This window comes from Drosophila kikkawai, chromosome X (assembly GCF_030179895.1).
Source record: "Drosophila kikkawai strain 14028-0561.14 chromosome X, DkikHiC1v2, whole genome shotgun sequence".
Taxonomy (NCBI): domain Eukaryota; kingdom Metazoa; phylum Arthropoda; class Insecta; order Diptera; family Drosophilidae; genus Drosophila; species Drosophila kikkawai.
The window spans coordinates 28,868,618-28,896,419 of NC_091733.1; the positions used below are offsets into that span (position 1 = coordinate 28,868,618).

At 34.0% G+C, this 27,802-nt stretch overlaps 1 protein-coding gene across 1 annotated transcript in view; it reads right to left on the reverse strand.

The window, feature by feature from the left end:
- Nucleotides 1-26,925, reverse strand: part of Vsx2 (Visual system homeobox 2) — a 43,730-nt gene extending 16,805 nt beyond the window's left edge. The window contains exons 1-3 of the mRNA XM_017168636.3: nt 26,292-26,925; nt 16,130-16,180; nt 7,625-7,845 (exon numbers count right to left, since the gene is read on the reverse strand). Of these exons, the coding sequence (XP_017024125.2) occupies nt 7,625-7,845; nt 16,130-16,180; nt 26,292-26,922 (903 nt within the window). The 5' untranslated portion in view covers nt 26,923-26,925. The remainder of the gene's footprint in view (nt 1-7,624; nt 7,846-16,129; nt 16,181-26,291) is intronic.
- Between the last annotated feature and the right edge of the window lie 877 nt (nt 26,926-27,802).

The following is a 27,802-nucleotide window of genomic DNA, read 5'->3' on the forward strand; positions in this document are numbered from 1 at the left end:
GAATCATTACCAGGGGAGGGGAAAAGCCAAAAGACCGGGAAAAAGCGGCCGAGGTCACGTTTTCGCACTGTGGGTGGTGGGCGGCACTGGGAGTTCCACTCGAAATAAACAGCAAACAAAACGCGGCAAATTAATAACAGTAAAGGACGAAGGCCAGGATCCAGAAGCAGCTACAGTTACCCCTCACAGAAAAAAAAAACAAAGTGTAATTGCGACAATGTGGCTGCACTTACACGTGTCATCACAGCAGATCCTGACCATCCTTCCTGTCTGCCAGCAAATTCTTCCCCGAAAACTTGTTACGCACTTGCTGTGTCCTTCCTTCATCCCCCGGAAATGCTGTTGCCTTTCCCAACCCTCCCAAGGGGATTTCCCTGCGGATGATGGGAACTGGTACAGGGACTAAAGGACTCTCTCGGACAAACCACAGCGGCACATTGTTGCCATTGACTTTGGGTTATATCTCTCTCTCCCTTGAACACAATTTATATACATCATGTACACTTATCGGGGCTGGAAATTGTATATTCTACCGGGGATTATGCGGTGCACAAGGTCTTTCTTTTGAAATGTTTGTTGTGGAAATTAGTAATAATTGATTGTTATCTGCCACAAAGATCTGTTAAATAGTTTTTTAATTATAAAGTTGATTTAAACAAAGCGAAAAATGTTGTGGGGGTTGATTAAGCCTATAATTATTAAGTTATTTCTAATTTATTTTGGATAATAATATATTAAAAATTATGTGCGGCAAGGATTTAAAATATTTTAATAATATTTAAGAAATACAATTGTTTTTTATTAATATTTACTTTAATATTTTAATTTAATGTTTAATTTAATATTTATTTTAATATTTTAATTTAATTTAAAAATTTAACGTAATAATTTAATTTTGTAATTTAATTTAATAATTTAATTTAATATTTTAATACTTTTTCACTGAGGAAAAATTTATATAAAGCTATGTTTATTAAAAATTTATAAATTGTTAAGCTTTTATTTTATTTTTTATATTTTTTTTTTTTTTTCAAATTTTCTTAAATTAAATATTAAGTTTTTTGGCCTTTTAAATATTTTTAAGAGCCTCAGGAAACTTTTTTAGTACTATAAAAAATATTCAAATTGGCTCAAATATGTGTGGTAATTATTTATATTTACTTTTTATCGGATAATGTCAAAAATATATAATTTATATATATTTTAAAATATTTATTTTTAATTTATTTTAAAATATATCATTTATAAAACTATATAAAGTACATAATTTATATACATGTTTTTATATTTAAAGCAATTTATTCATAAAAACCTGATTGTTCTTCATTAAAAATAATTAAATACATCTTCATTTTATTTATAAATATTTTTTTAATAATAAATATCATCAATTTCACTTTCTTTTTGGCTTTCCCTAAACTCCCTAATCGCCGAGGCCCCCTCCCCTCGATTGGTAGCTCGCCACCCACTTGCTGGTTCGCGTTTCCGTTGCATTTTCCTGGAAACCTCAAGTGTGGAAAATTAAAAACCACTCATCCAGGGCCCCCCGTCAGCCCCAAGAAAGTAGAAAAAAAACAAGAAACCAAGAAACCAGCGGGCAGAAGAAATACCAGACGATGTCAGGGTTGACATGAGCCCGAAGGTAACACAATACTCCAGGCAGGCAACTACTTAAAATGCAATTATATGCATTATTATTCGGCTGCTGGGCGAGTATTCAGTGTATTCTTATTTTTGTACATGAATACGCGGAACCAGTGGAAAATAAATGGAGGACGACGACGACGACGAGTATTTAAATGCCCACCTCAGCTACTAATTATTACCAGGAAAAACTCTTGAAATTGACGTTTCATTTTGGTTGCGGGGCAACGTCAACACCCCTGGGCTGGGGTTAAGGTCTGTTTTCACTCAAGAAATCCAGAAAAAAAGAGAAGAGAACTCGCGCATCGTGATTATGCACATCGAACCTGAAAAAAAGTCTTCGGCAACAGATTAAGGCACTCCAGAAATTATGAAAAAATAATATTTTTCTTAGAACTGATACCATTTTAAACGAATTGGTACTTGGCCGCAGAGTCAACAAAATGAAGAAGTTTCACGATCAGCGCATGAGAAAAAAAGTAAGGCGAGAATCCCTGCTGAAAGACTGTGAACTGTAGACTCTGTAGACTGGGGCTGTAGAATGAAGAATGAAGAATGAAGAATGAAGAATGGGGTATAAAGACTGGAGAGTGAGTGGGGCAAGGCAGGGGTTAAATGCGAGCTGAGGTAGGTGGCTGTCAGTGCTGTCAAGCCAAGATTCTACATTTTTTAAGACTTTAAAAATATGTAAATAAAATTGGAGTAAATTTTACAAATTTATATATTAAAGTTTATATTTTTTAATTAAAGTTTTTAAAGAAATAATTAATTTAAAAGACAAATAAAGGACTGCTCAAAAGCCCTTCATGTTCAGTTATTAAAAAAATATATATTAAAATAAATAAATTTAAAAAAAATTCTAAAAAAAATATTTTTAAATTTATATTAAGATTTATATTTTTTAGTTTTAAGTTTTTAATATTTAAAATTTATTTTAAAATTTATATTTTTTATTTTTAAGTTTTTAATGAAATATTTAATTAAAAGTACAAATAAAAGAGAAGAATAAATAACTAAAATTCATTTACAAGTCTTCTGGATTTAAAAAATATATATTAAAATAAATAAATTCTAAAAAAAAATATTTTAAAATTTAAATTAAGGTTTACATTTTTTAATTTAAGTTTTTAAAGAAATATTTAATTAAAAGTACCAATAAAAATTAAGTATAAATAACTAAAACTAATTTTAAAGTCTTCTTTCAAAGCCCCTTATGTTCAGTTATTTAAAAAAAATATATAAAAATATATAAATCCTAAAAAAATATATATTTAAAACATGTAAATTAATTCCTGACTATTTTTAGATTTATTTTTTATAACCATCACTGACACACACGATCATCGCCGGCGTTGCAGACGGCATTGCGTCAAGTGGCAGCATCGGCCCGTCGACCTGTCTACGGCAAGTCTGCCGTTGTTGGCCGCCTTTTCTTCTGGCCGTGGCTGGGTTCCCAGGCCCAGCCAACTGCCAATCGGACTGCAGCTACTCCAAGCAACAACACAAGCTGCCCCAATGACGCGGCCACATTCTCTCTCTCGATCCAAACCGAACCGATCGAGCCCCGGCAAGCCAGCTATTTCCATCGAGACATTGTTCACTTGGACGCGTCGACACTCGAGTAAATTAGTTTCGTAGAACTTCCAAAGACGGCCCACACCGAGCCGAACACTGAGAGAAAATTTTGGGGGACTCAAATGGATATTTAAATTATATAAAAAATAGATAGAAAAGTATTATCTTGAAAATTATTGTATTAGCTTATATCTCTGAAGGTAAATTTATTTTTTAGCTAAAATTTTAAATAAAATATTAAATATATATATTTATATTTATTAAATATATTTTAAAAATACTATAAATAATATATTTAATACATAATTTATATTTATTTAATATTTTAATTATAATTTATAATAAAATATTAAATATATATATTTATATTTATTAAATATATTTTAAAAATACTATACAAAATATATTCAATATATATTTACTTTTATGTAAGATATTTAAAATATACTCTTTATAATTTAAGTAAATAAATTTATTTCTCAGTAAAATTTATAGTAAATTTACTGTATTTTACAGTAAAGATACTAAGAATAGGCTTAGTCCTTGATTTCTTTCTTGAATCCTTGCCTCTCTTAGTTTCTTTATCGGAATCTCTATAAATCTATATGTATGTAACCTCCCCCCTCCCCACCAAAAGCAACTCAAGGACCTCTTCGAAGTCAACTCGAAAAAAGCGAATGAATAATTTTCGTCCTGAAATTTTTGTGAGGGGGTTGCAAATTTATTCACACAAACTCACACAGAAAAGGTGTAATTACCCGGGCACAAAACACACTCATACACACACACACACACAGGCACACTAACTAATACCCAGGCAAACACTCATTCACACACACAAGCGAGTGTATATATGCGAAAATTGGCAGCACAAAAAGTTCACCTCAAGTTCTCTCGTCTCTCGAAAAGTTGGGCGGTGGGCGGTTGGCAAAAGGGGTTACAGAGGTGAGGTGTGGGGGCGTGGCAGAGACTGCTACTGGCATGGAAAATTAACAATTTTTCAATTAAAATCAATACGGAGTGTGTACTTGTGTGTAGTCGGTAGTTGCCTTTGCCACACACCAAAAAAAACAAGTTTTTAAGGGGGGTTTTTTGGGTATTTGGTTGCTTTCTTTAGGGGGTTTTTTGGAGGAAATTTCTAGGGGAGATGCTAAAAGGGAAACTGGAAAAGTATGTGTGTGTGTGTCAGGGTAATCTGCATATGTGTGCGAGTGTTTCTCTTGCAGGAAAAATAGCTTAAGTGCCTGAAAATATGCAATGCATTCGACGAACGAACTTTGATAGTGTATGTGTGTGTGTGTCTGTGAGCATTTCACAGTGTTTGTTTATTTGTTTATGTGTGCGTGACTGTGTCTGTGTGTGCGTGTGTTGTTAGTTTTTCGGGCGCCTTTGCTGTCAGCCCAAAAAAAAAAAACACAAAAATCCGAAAATTTCTAAAGCTGGCAAATAGTGCCGTTATTTTCAGTGACACTGGGCACACTGAAAGAAAATTTGGTTTAATATGTTTAGAGTGAAAATAAGCAATTTTTAAAATTTTTTTTATAATATTAAATATTATAAATATTATCTTATTAAATATCTAAGAATTTATTCCAAAATAAACAGTTAATACAAATTTTCTTCTTTTTGGTTTTCGCTTAAAAAATGTCATTATTTGTAAGCCAAAAATTATTTATAATATAACTAAATAAATGTATAATAAAATATTAATAAATATTACTTTAAAAATATCTTTCTAAATCATTATATAACGTATTTAAGTAAGCTAAAAAATAAAGTATTAATTGTTACTTGCTTTTTGCCTTAAAAAATTTAACTTTTCTACCTATTTTTCTTTTCTAAATCATTATATAACGTATTTAAGTAAGCTAAAAAATAAAGTATTAATTGTTACTTGCTTTTTGCCTTAAAAAATAAAACTTTTCTACCTATTTTTCTTTTCTAAATTATTAAATATTAGTTCTTAACCTGTTAAAGTTGTCTTTGTATTTTCAATTTAATTTTTTATAATTTTTAAAAATATATTTTTGTTAATATTCCCTTGGCAGTGCATTGATTGCATTGAGTATTGGTTGGGTCGTGGCTTCTCTTGTACTTGTGCATCGTTTTGCGGTTGTTGTCGGTCTTTCCGAGTATTTTGTGGCCGTCTAACTGTTGAGTCCTTGCCGCACACTAACACACACTAACACTAACACTAACCCACACGCACACCACGCAGGAGAGTGCTGGCAAGGATAGACTCCATTTGTGGGCACCGCAAACAACGTTAAATGCAAATTTACGCTGCTGCCAGGACTCTCTCCCACTCTCCCACTCTCTTGCTCTCTCAGCAGCCTTTGCCCCAAAGGATTTTCCTCCCCCAAACCCCCATTTGGTTTTCCCCAAACTGAGCACACAAAATGGCCGTACTTTGGCGCCATTGCTTCACTTCAGTTGTCCTTCGCCGGGGCTCTACTCCTTGTTGTCCTTGTTGCTGTTGCTGTTGCTGCTGCTGCTGTTGTCCTTGTTGACTATTGCCGTTATTGCCCGAGTTGGACAGAGACGGCAAACGCAGTAGTGGCCAGAATTGAAGTGTTAGTAGTAATGCTACTAATTGGACTCGCTTTTAGCAACCCAATGCAACAGCAACGGCTCCATGTGCCCCCCAAGCAATCCCACAAAGCTCCTTCGAAAGTGGTGCTCTTTCTGTATATATTCATATATATATGTTTATATATATCTATGTGTATGTGTGTATGTGCATATCCTGTAATTGAAAAATTTTACACACTCGAAATTCAATTTCAACTACAGAATGCTGAATGCTGAATGCTGAATGCCGAATGGCAGTTGAATCGTAAGTGGGTGTATGCATGCAGCAGTGGTGGGTTAAGGCCCAGCTTAGTGGGTTAATTGCTAGACTGCCAATATATATATATATATATATATATTTTAATTAGCACAGATTATGGCTAGATATTTTAGAGTTTAAGGTGAAAAAGGATGACTTTGAAGCCTGAGATATTAGGTTTATTTATTAAATATATAAAATATATAGAATATATATATAGATTATAGGGTCTAAAATGACTTCTTCATTGCAAAAGCAGATTTTTACTGAAATTGAAATACCCGGGCAAGGGCATAGAAATGTGTTGGCTTCTCTAGGAAGTCCCTTTCCTGCGGCTTACAAACATATATACACATGTGAACGATTAAGTGCCCGGATCCTTGAAGAGAGCCTGCCATTAGCATACGATTTCGACGACCCACAGCCACAAAGAGAGAGTGAGTACCAAAAAAAAAAAGGCAAATTTGCGAAGAAATCGCGCCATAATTATACAGTTTTCCCCCTTTTTTTGTTTTTGGTGCTAATCAAACACAGACACACACGGGGGCTTTGCCTTTTAAGGGTGGCAATTTGGCTGAAGTTCACTCAACACACACACACACACACATACACACAGCGATTGAGAATGCTGCATCTCGCTCTGCCTCCCTTGGAGGACGAACTTAGAACAATAACGGCCATTAAAATGCTTAATTATAAATTCGCAAACGTTGCTGAAAATTTCTACGTTTTTTTCTCGCACCCCTCTAGCTTTCTCCCTCTCTCTCTCTCTCTCTCTCTCTCTATCTCTCATTTCCTTGCTATAGCCATCTCCCTTGCCCAACAGGAATGTTAAACGTTAAATGATTTTCGCATTTTTGCGTTCGTTTGCAGTCCTTGGATTATACCTATGCCTATATGACACTCTTTTCTCACTTTAATTAAGTAATTAATATAAAAAAATAATTATATATAAAATAATAATAAATTTATAATAAATAAAAATTCAAATTTAGTTTAAAAAGAAAGGTAAAACTTGAAGAAAGCCTGAAGTTTTGTAGAGCAAGGCAAAGCACAATCAGAAATTGTAGTCTTGTTCTCTTGAAGTAAGTTGAGCATTTTTTATTATACCATATATATTTCTGTTTCTAAATTTATTCCACTTTTTCCCCTATTTTTAGAGCTCCTTAAACTCGTTTTTATCAGTGTGACAAGACAACTACCTATAAGCGATTTCCCTTCCAAGTAGAAGGCTGCACTTCACAGAGATTCTCCTCACGAACCGATTGCTTATTATTAAAAAATGCTTTTTGCTGTAGGAGGTGTGAAAAATCAGAGCAGAGACATCCAAACAAAAGGATATCTCCTTATGTTCCTTATTTCTTCTTCTTGAAAGGAAATGCAAATTCCCCTGGCCGAGTTTTTGTTTTGCCAACAGCAAACACCTCCTTCAACGCCGGCGGATGTAATTAGTTTGTTAATTCGTTAAGGAAATAAGGCAAAGCCACACAGACAAAAGATATCCTTTGACAATGGACAATGGACCTGTATTAAATTACCTGGCATATGAAATGGTATGTTATGGTGGTGACTCACCTGTATGCGATCCTCGGGCAGCTCTGTTTTCAGCGAGAGCATCTCGCGGGCATAGACATCGGGATAGTGGGCCTCCTTGAAGGCCTCCTCTAGCTTCTCCAGCTGGTAGCTGGTGAAGATAGTGCGGCTGTGCCGACGCTTCTTCTTTTTCTTTTTGCTATTTGGTCCCACACCGAAGCCGTTCAGTCCCTCCATGCCAAAGTCCTTGGGCGCCAGAGAGCCTTTAAAAGGATATTTCATTATTTTACAACTATTTTTAATTGTATATATTCTGTTTCCTTGAGAATCTATATGTATATTTAGTCTTGTCAAATTAGTTGGCGAGTGTATCCCACGATCGCTGCCGGAAAACCCGCTGCTGAAGTTTCCCCTCTCAGCATGGAAAAACACATGTCGTTGGAGCGCGACTTGAAGTGGTTTTAGCGGCTTGTTATTTTAAATATTTAATAAATGTATCTAGTTTCCCACTTGTCGGGGGCCTCGTCTCCTCGTCTCCTTGTTTCTCTTTTTATTTTTTTCGTTTTTTTTTTGGGGTTGTCACACCGCACATCATCTTTTGTTCCAAGGAAAACCCCACTTGAGAAGGCCGTGAAAAGGCGGGGAAAAGTGAAAGCGTTGAAGGAGTATGGGCAGGGAAACAGAGAAGAAGAGGGAGCTGGGAATGAAGATGAGCATGGAGCAGGAGATGGAGGACTGAGGACTGAGGACTGAGGAGAAGCGAGGATCGAAGGAAGGAGCTGACAGGCGGCGGTAGCAGCGTTGACAGACGCGATTTGAGTTGGAGTTTTTCGACGAGTGGCAGAGGAGTTAATGCACAGGGAAAAATAATATTTATTATTATGAAAAATATATATATTTAAATTAAATAAATTTAAAACTCTTTGAGAAATCTCTCAAGTTACTTTTTAAGTCACCAGACACCCTTCCTTTCCATACACCCTTTCCTTTTCCTTATCTTTATTTATTGTATTTTTTTTTTTTTCTCTACAAATATTTTCTCGCAGTGCAGTCTACACACTTACTAAACGGTCTGATGATGAGGATGAGGCCCCTGATGAGTCTGGAGATGTGTCGAAGTAGGAGTTGGAGTCAAGAGTTGGAATCAAAGCCGGAGAGTAGTTGTAGGATCGAAGCCACTTCTAAGGCCAAATCGCCACTTAGCGGATTGAAGGACCTCAGGACTTTGAGACTTTTTGCCAAACAGCCGTGTGTTTTGGCCAAATCGATGTTGTGGCCTGAAGCACCCGGAAAACAGCAAAACACAAATCGATGATGATGATGATGATGATCGAGTGGTCTGGACCACTCGTTGGGAAAGTGAGGAAAACAAAAACCGAAATAAAACCAAACAAAATACACACATTCAAAACAACAACAATTTGCACTGAAATCCGATATGAAAAATAAAGTAGAAGCCTTGACTCACTGCTCCCCCTTATTTTCCGGCGAAATGTGCGTGAAAAATGCTGTGGAAATGCGTGTAATGAAGGCTGAAAAACTGCATCTTAAATTACCCACCACCACCAACCAGAGGCATGTGAAATGCAGTCGAAGCCAATTCGTCAGCAAATTCAGGAAAATATTTAAGGAAAAATTTAATTGTTCGTTAAATAAGAAAAGGAAATAAGGTTCTTTCAATTAACGTTTTGTGGTGTATATTTCACAAATTGAAAATTGATATTTTAACCATTACCTAATAATGATTTATTGCCCAATTAGGTTGAGTTTCTGGAGTTTACATATTTTGCAGCATAGTTTTAGGCATGGAAATAGGAGATTTCAAATCTCTTTGGGAGATTTAATTTTTAAATTTTTCCAAGAGAAATATTTCAGCTTGCATTCGTCCAAAATCTAATTAACAATTATGTTAATATAAAACAAAGACCGGAATTAGTTAATTCCATGGCGCACAAAAGTAGGCAACGTGGGATCTCTAGCTGGCTTTTAATGAGCTCACACCAACACACACCAACATACACCAACACAGACACACCTATGGCAGCGTGCCAACATGCATACTAACACACACGCACATGCATCACAACATATTAGCAATTAAAATTTTCTTAGTTAATTACTTTAAGCAGACGACGACGAAAGGATGAAGGACGAAAGGATGACGACTACGACGCCGTCAGCTGTGAAAAATGCCAGAGCAAAAAAAAAAAAAAAATGTCGCCAACAAAATGAAAGGCGACAGCACATTCCTCCGTCTCTTTTGCACACATTTCCTTTTGCTTTCTCTACTGCTTTCTCTCTCTCTCTCTCTATCCTTTTCTTTCTCTCATTCCTGGCTCTTTGCACAAAGAAAGTCGCTTCCCGGCAAGTGAATTTTATGAAATTTATGCGCATTTCACTAGAAAATTTAATTAGGAAATCTAATTTGCTCAAAAGCGCATAAAAAATGTTGTCGCTTCTTGGGGAGAGAGAGAGATGGGGAGCTTTTCCCCCCTATCCACTCGCTCCTCTTCATTTTCCACCATCCCATTTTTTCGTATCCGTTCCATTCCCTGACGTTCCTGCAACGCCATTTTTGTTAGCCTGGCCACACTTACACCCGGGGAAAAATATATTTAAAAGCTTTTTCTATTACATTTCAAAGATCAAATCGGAAAATGCTATAAGTTTATTATTTTTTATATAAACTAGAATACTATTAAACAATTATTTATAATTAGTGTATATTTAATCAAGCTCTAATTTTAAATAATCGATTTTTTTTTATAGTTTCTTTTTCTTTTCTTTTCAAATGCATATTTTCCTAATTTTCTATTTTAATAATATTTATTTTATATTTTTAAGAGACCTTTTCTGTTATAGATTTCTTATTTATGTTGCCTTTAATTTAGAGATTAAAAAAAAATATTTTTAAAGTTGTGATATTAAATAAAAGGGTAAAAATAAATAAAAAATAATATAAATTAATAAATAAAATATAATATTTATATTTTATTTAATTTATTAATTTATATCAAATAAATAAAAAATAATATAAATTAATAAATTAAATTTTACATTTTTACCCTTTTATTTAATATCACAATCTTAAAAATAACTTCTAAAATCTCTACAAAAATGAGGACCTTTTCCTCTGTGTGCAACTTTTACTGTTGCCCCGTTTCTACTGCGTTTTCCTCCCGAAAATTCCCCAACTCCCACCACCCCTTCCTTTTTCCCTCCCATCCACATATTTTTCCGGACATTCCCGGCACCCGCTTTTCCCCGCTTTTCACGCCATGCATCAAGTAACCAACAAAATGACTAATTCCTCGCCTCAGTGTGGGTGTGGGTGTGGGTTGGTGTGTGCCTGTGTGCATGTATGTACGCATGTGTGTGTGTCGCATAAACAGTTGCATGGCAAAATACGCTAATAAAGTGGCTGAGTTGCCAGCGCCAAGAGCAGCGCGGCGCAACGTCGACGCTGGCAGAGGCAGAGGCAGAGACAGAGCCGCCGCCACTGAAGGGGATTCACAGTTCCGCAAATTCGCAATTTGCATTTTTGCATTAGCACCAAAGTGGCTGCGTTTTTGTGCGAGTATGTGTGACAGAGTGTGTGTGTGTGCCAGAGTGTGTGTGCCTGGGTGTGGGCGTCTCACCACCCCTCACCTCCTCCCTACCATTGGGGTTTTCTGCTCATTTTTCGCTCGCCTTTTTCGTACTAATTAGAAACGAAATTGAATTATTTGCTTGAGGAATCAAACAGAAACCACAAACGCAAGAAATCGGCAAAGGGGGAAGAGGATATATAAATATATATATATAGCTATATAGCGAGGGGTCCAGTAAATGCTCCAATTAGCAACTTTGCCAGCCATTGAGCTCACTTTCTCGTCGGTTAAAGCCAACAAGGTTAACTTAAAGAGGTCGTTGGGATTATATTTGAAAGGTGGTTTATGGAGTTATTTTGGGGGGTAATTGAGATATATGGGGTTATTGAAAGTTTAGAATATATTTAAGAATAAGATAATACAAATAACAGGTGTTTTAGATAACAGATTATTTTAAAAGATATCTTTCATTTTTGGAATTAATATATTTTAAAAATCTATTTTGTTGATAGAGTTTAGGGTTTTGAGGGAAATATAGATTTTATAGGATATATAGAATAGATTATAATATAAACCAATAGAATATTAAAATATAATATAATAAAATCGCATATTAAAGTAAAGCAGAAATCCTTATCAAGACATTAGGCTTTAGTTTTGAGAAAACTTCTATATAGGAATTTTCCCTAAAGTTTAACTCCAAATAATTTATATTAAAATATATTATATATTTAAATTGATACCTTTACTACCTTCCTTCTTCCCTATTAAATCTCAAAACTGGTTTAACTCTTGGCCAATGCAAATTTTTTGGTGGATCGAGGCGGGTTGTCTGGAATTTATGCAGGAAATTCACTTTGACATTGTCCAGCATTCATCGCCGTCTAATTGCTGCTGTCTGTCTCTTTCTTCAGTGTCTATCTCTCCCTCTCTCTCTCACTATCTCTATCTCTGTCGGTGGAGGATAACCCCTTCGAACGGATGGATCCTTGGCGCGCTCCTTCTTCGTTCCTGTTCCTCGTAATTTGCGCACTCAATGGAAAATTGTTAATTAGATTCCTAGCTTGTCGTGCGACTGACTGCCTTTGCCTTTGCAGCAAAAGCTCCATTGTTGCGGAGGCAGGTGTTTGGTGGGAGGGGGAGGGAGGTAGTCTAACACCTTGAAGTGGCCACCCACCTGGGGTACAACAGCGTTTTAGCCAGCTTTGTGTCAAAGTTGTTTAGCGTGATTGCTGTTGTCACTTTTTTCACAAGGGCTGGGCAACAACTAACTACTAAAAATAGCTAAATTCTGGCTACACTTGTTAATTTAAAATAGTAAAATAAATAAATAAAATAACATAAGTAAATTAAATAGGAAACTAGTGTTAAATTTTAGGAAAATTAATTTCTGGATTAGAAAAATCTTAGAAAAACGAGTTGGCTTTTGATTCGATTTTAACTTGGCATTGCTTATAATTCCCAAGTCCAAAATCTGAACCCTGATATTTAGTATAACTTCTTGTGTTTCGATTAAGCCTTAGACTTAAAATATTTTTCAAAAAACCAAACCAACTAATAACCTGTTTATTTTTATTTAATTTATTTATCTATTTTTTATTTATTTTTTATCAATTTTTTAATTATTTTTTCACACTTTTATTTAATATCATTGCTAAAATTTTGTTTAAACCTTATAAAATATCAGTTTTGTCTAGAAAATAGCCAAGTTAATGACACTGGTTCTTCCCTCCGTTCGCTTTTTGGCCCCACTTCAGGCCACCTTTCCGCTTCACTGGCGCAAGGCGAACTTAGCGAACTTTACTTTAAGTGCAAAGCAGCAGCAACAAACACAACAACAACAAATACAACAACAACACATAAAACAACAATAATGAATAGCAAACAAAAAAAAAAACTAAGAATAGCACAATTTTAGCAATTAACTTTTTGCTCTTTCACTTTTTGTTGCCAGCACATGAAAATTTACAGATTTTTAAAAGAAATTAAAGAAAAAATTAGGAAAAAATATTTAATTGATAGAAATTAATACAAAAAAGAAAGAAATACAAGTGGAAAATAGAGGTAGCTATGAAAATTGAGGCTAGAATTCTCAACTGCAGGGTCAGAGGAGGTCAAGCTAATTTAAATATTAAAATTATAGACTATATTATATATAAATTAAAATAATAATATTATATTAAAAATAATGTAATATAATATTCTATTTTTATTTTATATAAGAAACTACTTTATTATATAATTAAAAATTGATACATTTTAAATTTAAATATTATTTAATTTGTAAATATAGAAAGGAAATTTAAAAATACTTTTCTTTTTTCATAAATATATTGTTTAAATTTAAAGATATTTATTTAAATTCCAATATAAACCTGATATCTCTATTCTGAAGAGACAAACTAATGTTTCCGTGGACAGGTGGCCAGGCTTTAACCCTTTGTTGTCACCCCCGTGCTGTGTGTTAACCCATCTTCGGTTAACATGTTTACGCATTCAGGAAACTGGTGCGACATGAAATGCGATTGGTTTCGCTACACACACACCACATGTGTGTGTGATGATGTGTGGTGTGTACAACTCTTTTTTTATACATCGTTTTCTTTTTTATTATTATTTTGTTTGTCTTTCGTGTTTCAATTAAGGGTTTGAACTGGGGAAAAGGAAAGGGAAGCCTGCCATTCGACATGGCCAGCAAATAAAACTTAGACACGCTCGGAAAGAAAGGATTCTGGTGGCGGGGGGCAGTCGACAACGGAGGGAAAAAAATGCCAATTAAAATCTTGGCCATGACAAGTGCAACACGATGCAGTCCGCCACCCACTTGGCCACCTCCCCCCTTTCAAGGCAAATTGCCCTACTTGTCAGTCTTAGTCTCAGCCAGTCTCTCTCTCTCTCTCTCTCTCTCTTCCATTTGGCTTTTGTGTAATCTTGTCTTGCAATCTGCTCGCAGCAAATGGCTCAAAAGTGGCTCTCCTTCGTACTCTGCTGCTGCTCCTTCATTTTTCCCGGCTTTTCCCGAGACTTTTCCCCAGCGCACTGCAAGAATGCAGGCGCGTCGAGTGGAGGAGGACTCAAGCAGGGCACTTCGCTCATAAAAACAGAATGGAAAGAATGCGCGGCCAAGTGGCCAAGTGGCCAAGTTCGTGTTGCCGGGCCCAGTCGGAGATTAGAGTCTTAGTAGAGGAGCCACTCACAGCACACCAGGAGGAGCAACATCATCAGCAGCAGCAACAGCAACAGCAACAGCAACAGCAACAGCAACAGCAACAGCAACAACAACAACAAGAGTAACAAAAGGGCAATTAAGTAGGCCCAAGATCTCGACAAAAAAAAAGTAAATGAAAGAGTTAAGAGCACTCATTAGATATGCAGGCCACAAGGATGCAACAGCCTTAAGCGAGTTATTTAATATGTTAATATGGGAATATTATATTTTTTAGGGTAATTAAATTAAACAATTTATAATTTTAATCAAATTTATTAAGTATTAAAATTATAAATTGTATAATTTAAATGAAATTATGTGATTATGAAGATATGAAAGGTAAATTAGCTTTAATTACTAATAACTTAAGCATAGTTTGGGAGGGAGAAAGCTCTAGAAATGAAGATAGAAAAATCATTCTGCCTCTTGAAAATATTTGCAAAAATACTTAAACATATAAATTAATAAATACAATTCTTAATAACAAATTTTTATTATAAAAAAATTACGTAAGCTAATAGCAAAGGGCTTTTTCTGATGGGATAAGTTTGTAAGTGTTCAGAAAAGGATATTTATGCATAAAAAAATAAGTATTTATAAATGTATAAATTACCAAATAAATAAATTAATTTATTAATAAATTAATATATGTATAAATGTATAAATATTTCCTTAATAAAGAAGTAAATTAATAAATAAATAAATAAATAACCCATATCATAGATCTATTATAATAAAAGTTAGTAATAATCAGTTTCCACTGCTCAAAAACTAAAATAAGTCTATATTTCGTTACCTCTTAAATTTAATATTTAAGTTCCAAAATAAAATATAGAAACTATAGAAAAAAATAACATAAATATTTAAGAAATTCTTACTTTTCTTCGATTTCCTTTGTTCTTTGGGTTCATCCTCTCAGGTATTCCATCATTTCTGGCTGATGTGCTGACATATGTCGAGGCCTTTATAGCTCGTTCCACTGGCAGACATTTCAATTTATTGGCGCACTCATTGCGACCCCTGCCCTTTGACGTCTTAAACCCTTACCGGGGAACCCCCTTCTCAAAAAACACCTCCTCTGTAGAACTCAAACCAGTTTTTCAGAGCGTTTCTTATTAGACAAGTTTATGTGTGTGTGAGCTTTGCACTTCTTTTGCCTTTTGTTTCTCCTTTTCGTTTTCCTTCATATATATGTGTGTGTGTGTGTGTGAAAAAGGGTTGAGCCACACACACACACACACACATACAAAGGCAGAGACGGCAGGACACGCAGGACATGTGAGGATGTGTGAGGAGAGATGTATGCGCGTGCAAATTGCGTATAAAAGCGTATGTTGAAAATATTTATTGCCCGTTACGAATGCAACAAAATGAAAATGAAAATTTCATTATTTGACTTTTGTCTGTGTTTTTGTGTGTGTTCTTCTTTTTTCTGTCTCTCTCTTTTCCGTTAGCTAAATTGTTTATTGTATTAGCAATTTGGAGAATTTATGTGCGCGACATGTGAAATTTACGCTGGCGAAAACCCTTCTCCGGGCCACGCCCCCTCCGGGACCCTCAGGACTCTGGAAATGAAGCGCTGGAATGCCCATTAATTAGGCCGCAGCGACCTCTGGCGGCCAAAAGGATATTCGCCAGGTTTGGCAAAGGGTTCGCAGGATTTGCATATGTTTAAATATATATTATATATATATATGGCCTACCTTTGGGCTTTGGGAATTAATTGGTTCAAGGTTCAAGTGAACTTACCGGGCAAACAAGTTCCGGCTCCGGCAGCAAAGTTCTTTAGCTGCGGAAATCCTGAAAAAAATAGGAAATAATTAAATTAGGATTTAATAAATGGAGAGAAAATATTAAAAATATAATATATAATATTAAAAATATAATAATTTGAAGCTTAATTAAAGCATTAGTGAATTTTTACAGAGAAATATATTTTATATATTTATTTTTTTATTAAAATTATTGATTATATTTTCTTAAAGTTTGATTTTAAATTTTATTTAATAGAAATTTTTAAGTTTATTTAATTTTAGGTAGATTTTTAAATTTTAGTTAATGTTTTAAATATATTTCAAACATTTTATACAATTTTAAAATATTATTCTTATTTTTATATATTTATATAAAATTTATATATTTAATACCCTTGCCGGGTTGAATTATTTTTTAAGCCATAAACTTGAAAATCAGTGAAGGAGTCATTTCCGACCCTATAAATCATATATATTCTTGATCAGCATAAACAGCTGAGTCGATTAAGCCTTGTCTGAGGAAAAATAAATTTTTTAAATTTTTTTTCAAAATTTTATCGTTAAAAATGTAAGAAAAAAAATCGAAAAAATTAAAATTTTTAGATTTTTAAATTTAATAATCTGATTTTTTAACCTAATAAAAACTAGCACAGAACAGCTTTCCGAATGGAAATTAATGCATTTTTGGCTTAATTATTAAATTTTTAAGATTTAGTATTTCCAAAAAAATGATTCCAAATTTTAAAGTAAAATTAAATCTTAAAAACTGTCAAAAATGTAATATTTCTAAACTTTTAAGCTCGATAAATGTAATAAATAATATAATAAATTTTTTAAACATATTAAGACTATCATATTTGACAACTTAAGACTTGCCAAAAAAATTATCATTTAATAATATTAATTTAAAGTGTTTAAAAAAAATTATAAAAAATATATAACGATTAAAAATATATATTTTAACTGCTGAGGATCCACTGTGCCCCTTGGCATGGATCTTGCTTGGCATTTATTAGCCAGACAAGGGCCTCTGAATTAACCCCACAACGCAATAAATTGAGAAGAAGACGAAGGACGATGCATGCACATGGCTGACACTGAGAGAAAAACATAACAAATAAATTAAAAAAACAAAAATAAATCCTACAAAAAGTCTAAAGAATAATTTTTCGTGAAAATAATTTAAAAAAAAATCAAAACATATTTAAATTAAATTTATAAATATATAAAAATAGCTTATAGATGTTTCCTTAATTTTTAAATATTCATCAATTATGTTTTAACTATATTCTGGGCAAATTTTTCCCTCTTAGTGTACAGCCGACACTCAGAAATGCAAATCGACGACCTCGATGTCAAAATCGAGACTCTCCTTCTCCGGCGAAGCTCTCCTTGCAGTTTCCCCCTAGAGCCCCGCCTTAGCCCCCTGGCCCCCCTCCAACCCCTTGAGCAACGAAAAAAAAAAATAAGAACAACAACAATAAAGGGGAGTGACATATCAAAGCAAAATCAAATTTGACAGACAACCGCGCTAATTTCTGGTCGATGTTTCATTGTTTCAAGGCGTTCGTCTCGTTTGAGCTCGCTTTGTTTTTATTATTATTTTTATTTTATTCTTTTTTTTTTCTTTTGGTTTTTGGGATCGGCAGAGGGTTTTTGGGTTTCGGGGACTGAAACTGCGACTGGCGTTACCCTCAATTGTTTCTCGGTGACGCATTTCGAGAATCGAAGAAACAATAGGGACTCCGACATAATAATAATAATAATATCAATAAAAGTAATGTGAGAGAAGGTCAGCTCAATTAAGACAATGTTGTGATACCCTGGGCTAAGGTTTAATTAATTAATTAATTTATTTATTTCATAGAATTTATTTATAAATTTTTTTCTAATAATTTTTGGAACAGTTAAGGTATAAAGTCAGTTGAAAAATTACCATTTTTTAAGGTCTATATAAATTATAAATTATATAATATAATATTTTAGATAAAATACATTTTTAAAATTATAAAAATCATCTACTATAATATTATTTAGGAAATTTTAACACCAGTTTTAATTATTTATTATATTTTAATGAAATAATAATGAACTAAAAATAATAATAATACATTTAAAATATATTATAAATTCTATCTTGAATAATAGTTAAATAAATATAATAATCCATGTATAGTATACCCTCTCTACCCTCCCCTTAGGGTATTCTACTAACGACCCCCGATAATAATGATGATGATTTCGTACAATCAAACCGCATTTATTAGCTCTCTACCAGGAATTCCGTTCGCTGGCGAAACTTGATATCCAATATATTGCGCAAAAATTTCTCTAAAGAATATGAACAAATAAAAAACAAATCTAAAGAAAAAACACAACAAAACGCAAACAGAAGGGGGAAAAACTGCAAGTGACGAAGTATTTATAAACTGATTAACGCCCGACAATAGCTGATATGGGTCTCGTTTTTTTTCTCCATTTTTTGAACGGAAGGGTTGGGGACTTACGACGAACTTAAAGCGGGAAAAATCCAGCAAATACTTATGGGGTAAGAGGAGGGGAAAACTATTACTGCGGGGGGGACCGGGACCGCACAAGGCGATCGTGAGCAACCGCCGGCGGCCGGCGGTCATGCCAAGTAGCCGCTCCTCCAGTCCCCCTTCGACAACGAGGTACATGAGTACACGTATCTCTGGCGTCGTGAGAGAAAATCAAGTGAATTAATTAATAAAAGAGAGACTTTTGAGCAGTGTAATTTGAGAATTTAATGGGGCCTTACAAAATATATATAATTATTATTTATTTTATTAAAAACCCATTGCAAAAACGGCGCCCAAAGGCAATAAATATATATAATATATATAAAAATAATATAAAAAATAAAAAAATGAATAAAAAAATTAAAAAAAATAAATATATAAACAAAAATATGAAAATTAATAAATATTAAAAAAATAAATACATAAAAAAATAAAACAAAATATAAAACTATAAAAAATAAATAAAAAAAAATTAAAATAAATAAAACAAAAATTAAAATAAATGAAAAAAATAAAAATATAAAAAATAATAAATAAANAAAAAAAAAAAAAAAAAAAAAAAAAAATAAAAAAAAAAAATAAATAAATAAATCAATAAAATATATAAAAATTATAAATAAATGAATAAAAAATATAAAAAAATAAATAAATCAACAAAAAATAATAAATAAATAAATAAAAAATAATAAATCAAGAAAGGCTCTTTCAAAAAACATAAATAAAAACAAATTAAAGTGCTTGATATAAAAGAGAAAGCAAATGAATTTAATAATTATTTAATAATTTTTAAAATTAATAATTTCATTTCTCCATAAATGCAAAATCCTTGCCTTTTCTTGTCCCAAAGTTAAAATCAATGCAAAACTATCAACTTTTTTAGTGTATTCACCGAGTGTCTTCCCCGTTTATGTGTTTTATCGTTTTATACCAAAGTGAATACACTCACTTCTGGACCAGGTGAATCACAATTGTGGCCAGCAATTGAAACAATTTCCAGTCAAAAAAAAAAACTGCTGAGTAGCCGCCACTCCAAATAGCCAGATAGATGGCCGTTCATGAATAATTAGCAGTCGTAGTTTTGTTGATTGTTGCTGTGTGTTGCTGCCGGTGAAAGCCACTGAAAATGTCAGTTTCAAAAATTAAAAATAAAAAAAAATGTATATATATATACAAGTCCAAGCCAAATCCGCTCCAAAATCCCACTTTCGAGCCGCTGAAGAAGCAAAAGCAGCCGCCGAGGTAACTCAAGTGCTAAATCGTGTTTATTTGCGTTATAAAATTAGCGCAGCACAGGGGCGTGCCCTTAAAAGGGGTCTTACTATGGCATATAAGCCCCTTTTTGGAATTTACTTGTGATTTTGTTGGGTTATTTTTATTGTTTTTAGAGCACGAATTGCCCGGCTCTGATTGCCCTGTGACGAGGCACAAAAATCTGGCTTATGAATACATGAATACAAATGGTTGTATATAAACACATATACAGTTTTGCTTGGCTATATGGAATCAATAAAAAATATAAAATATAAAAATATAGAGTAATACGTTTAATTGTGATATTTTATGGTTTAGAAAGTGTTTTTAAATTTTTGGAATTTTAAATGAAAAAAATATTTCGGAAAAAGACTAGAAATTCATCTAGAATTTGGAATTTTTAACTAAAAACCTTTTAAATCATAAAAAAAAGTATTTAAAATATTGGTTTCTCATTTTTACTACACAGATAAATATATAAAATAAATATTTTTAAATTTGAAATAAATATAAACTTGACTTGAAAACAAAAACAAAATTCAAAATAAAGCCTTATTGTTTTTATTATTATATCATAATTTATGTTTGTTATTTCAGTCATTTTTTCATATTTTTTAAAATGAAAATTATTAAATTAATTCATAATTTATTTCTTTACACATTTTTTGTGAATAAATTTCATTTGATTTTCAAAATAATCGCAGCTAATTCCCTTTAAATGCGAAATATTGCTGCTGTGAACCAAAAGCTGCACACTTACACTAAAAAAATGCAGAAAAAAAACAAGAGAAACACTCACACCCCTACACACACACACACACACACACAGCGACACGGACAAATTAACCCCTTGAGTGGCACTCGGCACTTCGTTCGTCAAGTTGCTTTAATTGACTTTTAAATTCGCAAAAAATCAAAGCGAAAAAGTGTGACAAAGTGCCCAAAAAAAACGAACAAAAATTATGCAAAAAAAAAAAAAGCAACAACAACAACAACATAAAAAAGAATGAGGAAAAGTGTGCAGCAGCAACAACCAAGTGAAACAATAACTGCACTCGTTGAACGCCGACGAGAAACATTTTTCACACCTCAGACAATGCCGCGTGGAAAGCGTGAGGTCAAAGGGGTTAAAAGTGGAGAGGCGGCGGCAGGAAGGGGTTTCCACTCAACGATTCCCTCGTATTTCTCACATTTTTTAGTTGCTTCTTTTTTTTTTAAGTCGTTTTTCTAATTTACGTCAAAGCAAAATCAAAGCAAAGTCAAAAGACAGCCGACCCACCGACCGCACACATTGTTGTGTCCGAGGCGAAAACTACAATTAAGAATATTTTTATCAGCCAAGGAGAGAAGATCTCTCTGGGAGACACAAACATATATAATAACCGAGGGGGCCAGGCTATTAGCAAAGTGGCTCAAATATCAAAGGGCGGTTTATAGTTTGAGATACTCTTGGAGGTTTTGGGGAGGGGAGAGAGCTGACAGGCAGCAATTAGCAGTTCCGGCGACACTCGATTGCAACACAGCGGCCATAAAATCGATATTCTAAGCATTAATTGAAGGAGATGTAAGCTAAATAATTGTATAATTAATAAATTAAACAACTTACTAAAAATTTTTGGGGTAGCAATGCTTAAAACTGAAGAGATTTAAAGATGTAAAATATACTAAATAAATATATAATATTAGATAATATTAAATAATATTAAATAACTTGTATTTGTTTACATATTAATTTATAATTAAGGCTTGCTGGTTAATTTATATTTTAATAAATACCTTGGGATATTAATTTTTGTGTGAAATAATATTAGGTAAATGTTAAAAAATATCCATTTGATAAAACTACCAAATAAAATAAATATTTGAGGGTTTAGTTAAAAATAAAAGCTTAAAAAAAAAATACATTTCATGTAAATTTTTTACTAAATTTTGCAAAAATTTGTAACATTTTTTTGGAACAAATTAAAGCCAAAAAAGCTTTAATTTTAATTTGAAAAGCGGTGTTTTGTTAGTTTTTTCTAGATTAACAAATCTACATACTTAATTTCACGTCTAAAAAAATTCAAATTTTGTTTAAATTTGAAAAATTTTAATGATGTAACCCCTTATAAATTTTTGAAACAATTTTTTTTTCCTCCAAAATGTCTAGAAAGACTCGCCTGTTGATGCTGATCAAGAATATATATGATTTATAGGGTCGGAAATGAGTGCTTCAATGGGTTGCAAGATTCTGACTAAAATTAAAAATTATTTAAATTATAAATTATTAAAATGATGCATTTAAAATAACTATTTTACAAAGAAAACTATTTTATTTATAGACTTACAGGGTACAAAGGTATAAAGTAAATATTTCACTTTGGAAAATAAATATAAAATGGTAAATAAAACTGAATTTAAAAGAGACTACTTCAAAATCTCTGGCATAACTAAGCAATATATTGATTTAAAAGATGTAAAATAATTTTAAAAGAATTTTTAAAGGCAGGTATGTATATTTTAATAAATAGATATAGTACAGTATATATATGTATATATCTATATAGTATATATATATTAATATTGGCGCCTTGGCAGAACCTAAATCCTAAATGGTTAATTTTGGTTCTCGATTTATTTGGCAAAATGCGAAATATGCAGAGCCTTTGTTCGCAGCTCGACAAGTGCACAAATACCAAGGCAAAACGGGGTGTGTGTGTGTATCTGGGTGTGCGTGTGTGTGCAAACACATCAAAACGACTGTCACAACAAAGCGACAACGATGCGCAGAGCCAAAGTGAAAATTGTCAATTAAATGTTTTGAGGGAAAACGAAGAAAAAATTGCTTTTCGCTTGTTGTACGATTTTTTTTTTCTCAGCTTTATGTTGGTTTTTCTTTAATTTTTTTTTCGTTTTCTTCATTGTTGTTGGGTAACCAATTTTCCGATTTAGTTTTCCTTTTCATCAGCCAGCGTCTGGTAAAAGATCAAAGGCACTTAATGGCGGCAGCTCCTCTTCGGACTGACTTTTCGGGTGTAAAATTCAGTTTTAGACGGACAGGAAATCCGGCTAAATTGGCGAACCCCCAAGCCACGCAAATTGGTAGAAAATCAACAACTGTAGCCACCCGAAAAAAAACCATGAATATATGTATAAAAAATATTGTATAAAGAGCAGAACGAGTCAACAATATGCAAAATTAAATACGATGACGCGAATGAAAAGCAGAAAGCAAACAGCAACCAAAATAATAATAACAAAAAAAAAACCATAACATAAGCACTAAGAATGTTTTGAGTAGGTAGTTATACATTCGAAGAGAGAGTACCTCTCATGGATTTTATTAAATTAATTAATTTATAAATAATTTGCAGCTAGCTTTATGATTTTTTAATAAGTGATATAATTATTTCTATTTCAAAAGAGTTAGATATATGAACTTTATATTGTTCTCATCTCAAGGAACTCGGCTGCCCGTGGGGCAATTGTCCTGAAATTTGGGACTAAGCTTTGAGAGTCCTTGCCAAGGCCACAGGGAAGAGTTTTTGGGAAATTCAAAGCTTAGAAATCGGTGATACAAACACATTTTGTACGATTTTATATAATTAAATCCTAAAAAATATTATTATTATTATTATACATTAGAATACTTAAAAAAGTAATATAAATATTTCTATTTTAAATTATTAAACTTAATATCTAATGAATATACTCTTTGCATTTAAGGGTAGCATTCTTTCTCACATTTATTAAACACAAATTGCGGTGGAAATGTGCGATAAACGACAAAAAAAAAATATTATAATTAAAGTAAAGGCGAACAAAGTGGAATGAGTGAACCAGCGGAAAAGAAAGCTGTAAAGACTGCAAAAAGAATTCATAAAAAATAATTTACAAAAAAAAATTTTACAAAAAAAGGGTCCGGAAGTGGCGGCATAAACAAATCGAAAAATCAAATGCGGTGAAATTGGCACAGTGAATCAGAGTAGAGGTTTACGCCGATGGTTAAAGGCATCGGCGGCGGCGTAGAGGTCAAAATGACTCGGCGGCGGCGGGGTCGTAGTCAGAAAGAACCGGCGGCGGCGGCGCGTCAAATAAGGCAAAAAGGCCATTTTAATGAGTTATTTATTTTTTTTTAAGTTTTATAAAGAACAATGACACTGAAGGCCGCGCTGAAGCTGCGCCGATGCCGCACCAGCGNCGCGCCGCGGCGCGCCGTTATTTTCATAATTTGGCGGCGGCGCGTCAAATAAGGCAAAAATCGGCGGCGGGGGCGGCGTGGCGCGGCGGCGTATATGTCTAAATCAGAGCAATTGGGGATCGGGGATTTCGAGACTCGACGATACGAGATGACGATGACATTTCAACGCTAATTAAAATAATAATAACAATAATAACAGCTGCCACTTGAATCTGCAAGATTATCAACCGTTCACTGAACTGGGAGAAAAAAAAGAGGTTTAAAAATAAATAATAATATTAAAAATTGTAAAGAAAGCTAAAAATATGAAATAAATTCAAGAACTTTTATTATAAGAAAACAAATTTGTAGGTTTCTGTTGTTTAAATATTATAAAATAAATTATAGTGGAATAAATAAAACCTTATTTCGTTTTTTAATGATTTATTTAGTACATAAAAAGATTTTATAGTTCTTTTTTACATTTTATTTATATTTTCTGCAAATTTTTACATTTTCTATTAATAAATAAACCCTATAATCATTTTGTTTTCATGGTAAGGCTTCAGTTTTTAATACTTTTTATATGATTTATTTTTAGAAAATATAGTTAAAATATTTTCTAGCTGTGTAGCACTCCCCTCTGCATATTATTTAGTGTCCATGCCTTTCTGTTTGCCTGCCTTGGCTGTCATCGCCACAACTTGGGATGATATTGCCACTTGCCCCTGCTCAGCAGCTTTAAAACGAGCGACTCAAGCAACTGCTGAGACTGTGTGGGTTTTTTCTCTGAGTGTGAGTGTATATGTCATTGCCTTGAGCCGATCGCCAGACAAAGCTCCAACACAGTGCTTCGAAACAAGCGGAAAAAATGTACAAAATGTAAACTTTTAGAGCTTGAAAGAGGGTTTTTAAACAAAAGATCACAAGTAGATGTGATCTAGGAACTATGAAATATTAATATTAAATCATTTATAAAGAGAAAGAGGGTTCTTAAACAAAAAATCACAGTATATATGATCTAGAAATATTAAAAAATTAAAATTAAATCATTTATCAAGAGAAGGAGACTTCTTAAACAAAAGCTCACAAGTAGAAATAATCTAGAACTATGAAATATAAATATTAAATTATTTTTCAAGGAGAAAAAGTAAATTAACATATTTAAAAAACATTATTTTTACCCCAAATAGATTTAGAAAAGACTAATAAATCGATTTCATTTACAACAACTGAAATCGAAGTGCAACACTTTGCACATACTCTCTCACACCAACACACACGCCCAGTCAATTGCCATTGCAATTAGCAGCTCAACTTGAGTGGCGAGTGGTGAGCTGGGGAGTTTGGAGAGTTGAAGGAGAGCTGAGGAAATGGGTGTGTGTGTGTGTGTGGCAGTACCGATGCCTTCGAGTGAAGTGCTTTTGGAGGCTGTGGCGGGGCTTTGAGGCCAAAGCTGATTTGCCTGGACGATGGCCCGTTGATTAATTCCTTTTTTATGCTAACTAAGCGGCACTCCAGACACCGCATCGCATTTAATGTCTGTGTATTATGTGTATATATATATATATATCTGTGTAGTTGTATTTGTAAACGCTTTACGTCTGGCAGGTGACAAAACCAGTTGCGATTGCTAATTGCGCTTAAACTTTGATTGTCATTGTGTACAGGGGAAAAAAAGAGAGGAAGTTTTGCATTTAGAATATAATGGCCAATAGATTATTGATTAATAGCAAGAATTTAGATCTTGGGATTACGATTTTAAAGGTACTATTTATTGAAATATATATGCCTTAACAAGGTTCTCTTATTTATTTATCTGCTCAAGTTTTCTTGTTTTTAAATCTAAAGGTATAAATATTATCTAGAAATAAAATAAAATACCAGTTAAGTAAGGAATAATTCTTAAACCCTTTAAAAATATATCGTTTTTAAAGTAGTTTTCGCTAATAAAACATTAATAAAACTATAATTAATACAAACATTTTAAAAACGAATTTTAAATACATTTCTTTTCAGTGATTTTCGAAGTTTTAGTCAATAAAAATCAACCAAAACTTAAGGTTTTTTTGTAATAAATTCTGGTTTTAGGTAATGTTCTAATCAAATAAACAATAATTTATAATTTAACATTTAGCTTAAGCATTTTAATAGTGTTTTTTTTTATGTATTTTATATATTTTGTGGTAATTTGTGGCGACACTTACCCTGAGCATGCAGCAGCGAATGGTGCGGATGATGCGGATGATGATGCTGCAGGGTCGGCGGTGGCGGCACTCCACCTCCTCCAACTCCAGCGACTGGGTGATGCGGATGCGGATGTGGATGCGGATGATGTGGATGCGGATGTGGATGAGGATGCTGGTGATGATGATGGTGGTGCACAGCAGCGGCCAGTTGGTGGGGCATAAAGGCTGCTGCCACTGCTGCATGGGCATTGAAATAGGCCATACGGGAGGCGGCCGCCATGGTCATTTGATGGTGATCCCTGTAGTGGTGTTGTTGTTGTTGTTGATGTTGTTGTTGTTGTTGTTGTTGTTGAAGGTGCTGTTGTGGCTCCATAACAGCTGTTGTTGTACCCGCTATTGTTGCTTCTGTTGCCGGAGTTGCTGATGCTGCTGCTGCTGTTGTTATCTTTGGCGGCGTTGGCGTTTGCCGCTCTTTCACCGTTATTGCTGTTGTTGCTGCTGCTGCTGCTGCTGTTGTTGTTGTAGTTGTTGTTAAATCTGTTGGTGTTTCTGTTGGTGTAACCGTTGGCGCTGTTGTTGCTGTTGTGGTAGCTGCCGCCACAGCCAGGCCAAGCAGCTCCTGAATGGCAAACGGCGAACGTTGCGGCATTTTGTAATTTATTTTTAATTTGTTATTTAATAATTTTTTAAGATTTAATAAGACGACATTTTCCCGCCCCGTATTAACAACAGAACAAAAAAATTAAAGCACTGCCCGGCTCTGTTTTTTTAAAGAGCCTTTTCTTTATTTATATATTTTTTTTTCCTTTTTTTTTGTCAAGCTTGTGGCACGCGCAAAAACACACAACAAATTCGCAATAATTTCCACGTTAAACTGTTGCCTGACTTAATGTGCACCAGGAGTTTTGTCGTCGCAGCAACGAGAAAGCGACGTGATGTTGCTGCTGTTGCTGTTGCTGTTGCTGGTGGTTGGCTTTGGCTTTGGCCCAGGAAAAGCATTCGCAGTACGCAATTCGCATTCGCATTCAGTTAACAAAACGTTGAAACGGTAAAAGCGGCAAGCGGCAAAGCGGCTAAGGCGAGAGCCGCGTTTTTGCGAGGACCTCAAATCATGGCAAACGCAGTAGCAGCAGCAGCAGTAGCAGCAATCGCAGCAAGCATCTGCAGCAGCAGCAGCAGCAGCGCTCGCGACAGTCGCAGTCAGTCCAACGCTGACTGCGCCGTCAACGTCGACTGCTCTGCCCGGCAACGGTAAATATTCAGGGGCGGTCTCGGTCGCACAGCTATCTGGACTGCTCTGGCATCTGTTAGTGCGAGCAGTACGGCTATAGCAGGCACTTCCCCTCGGCAACATGGCGCATGAGCGACGTGAGTCGGTGCCTTGGAGTGAGCAGAGCGACAATAGCTTTCCAGTTGTTAGCTGGTCGCACTGCTTGCACTCCCTTAACGACTTCCAGCGCTTCCAAAGCGCTTCCAGTGGCAAGGCTGGCTATCGTTGTGTGCGTGCCGCAATGCGAGAGTGTGTGCGG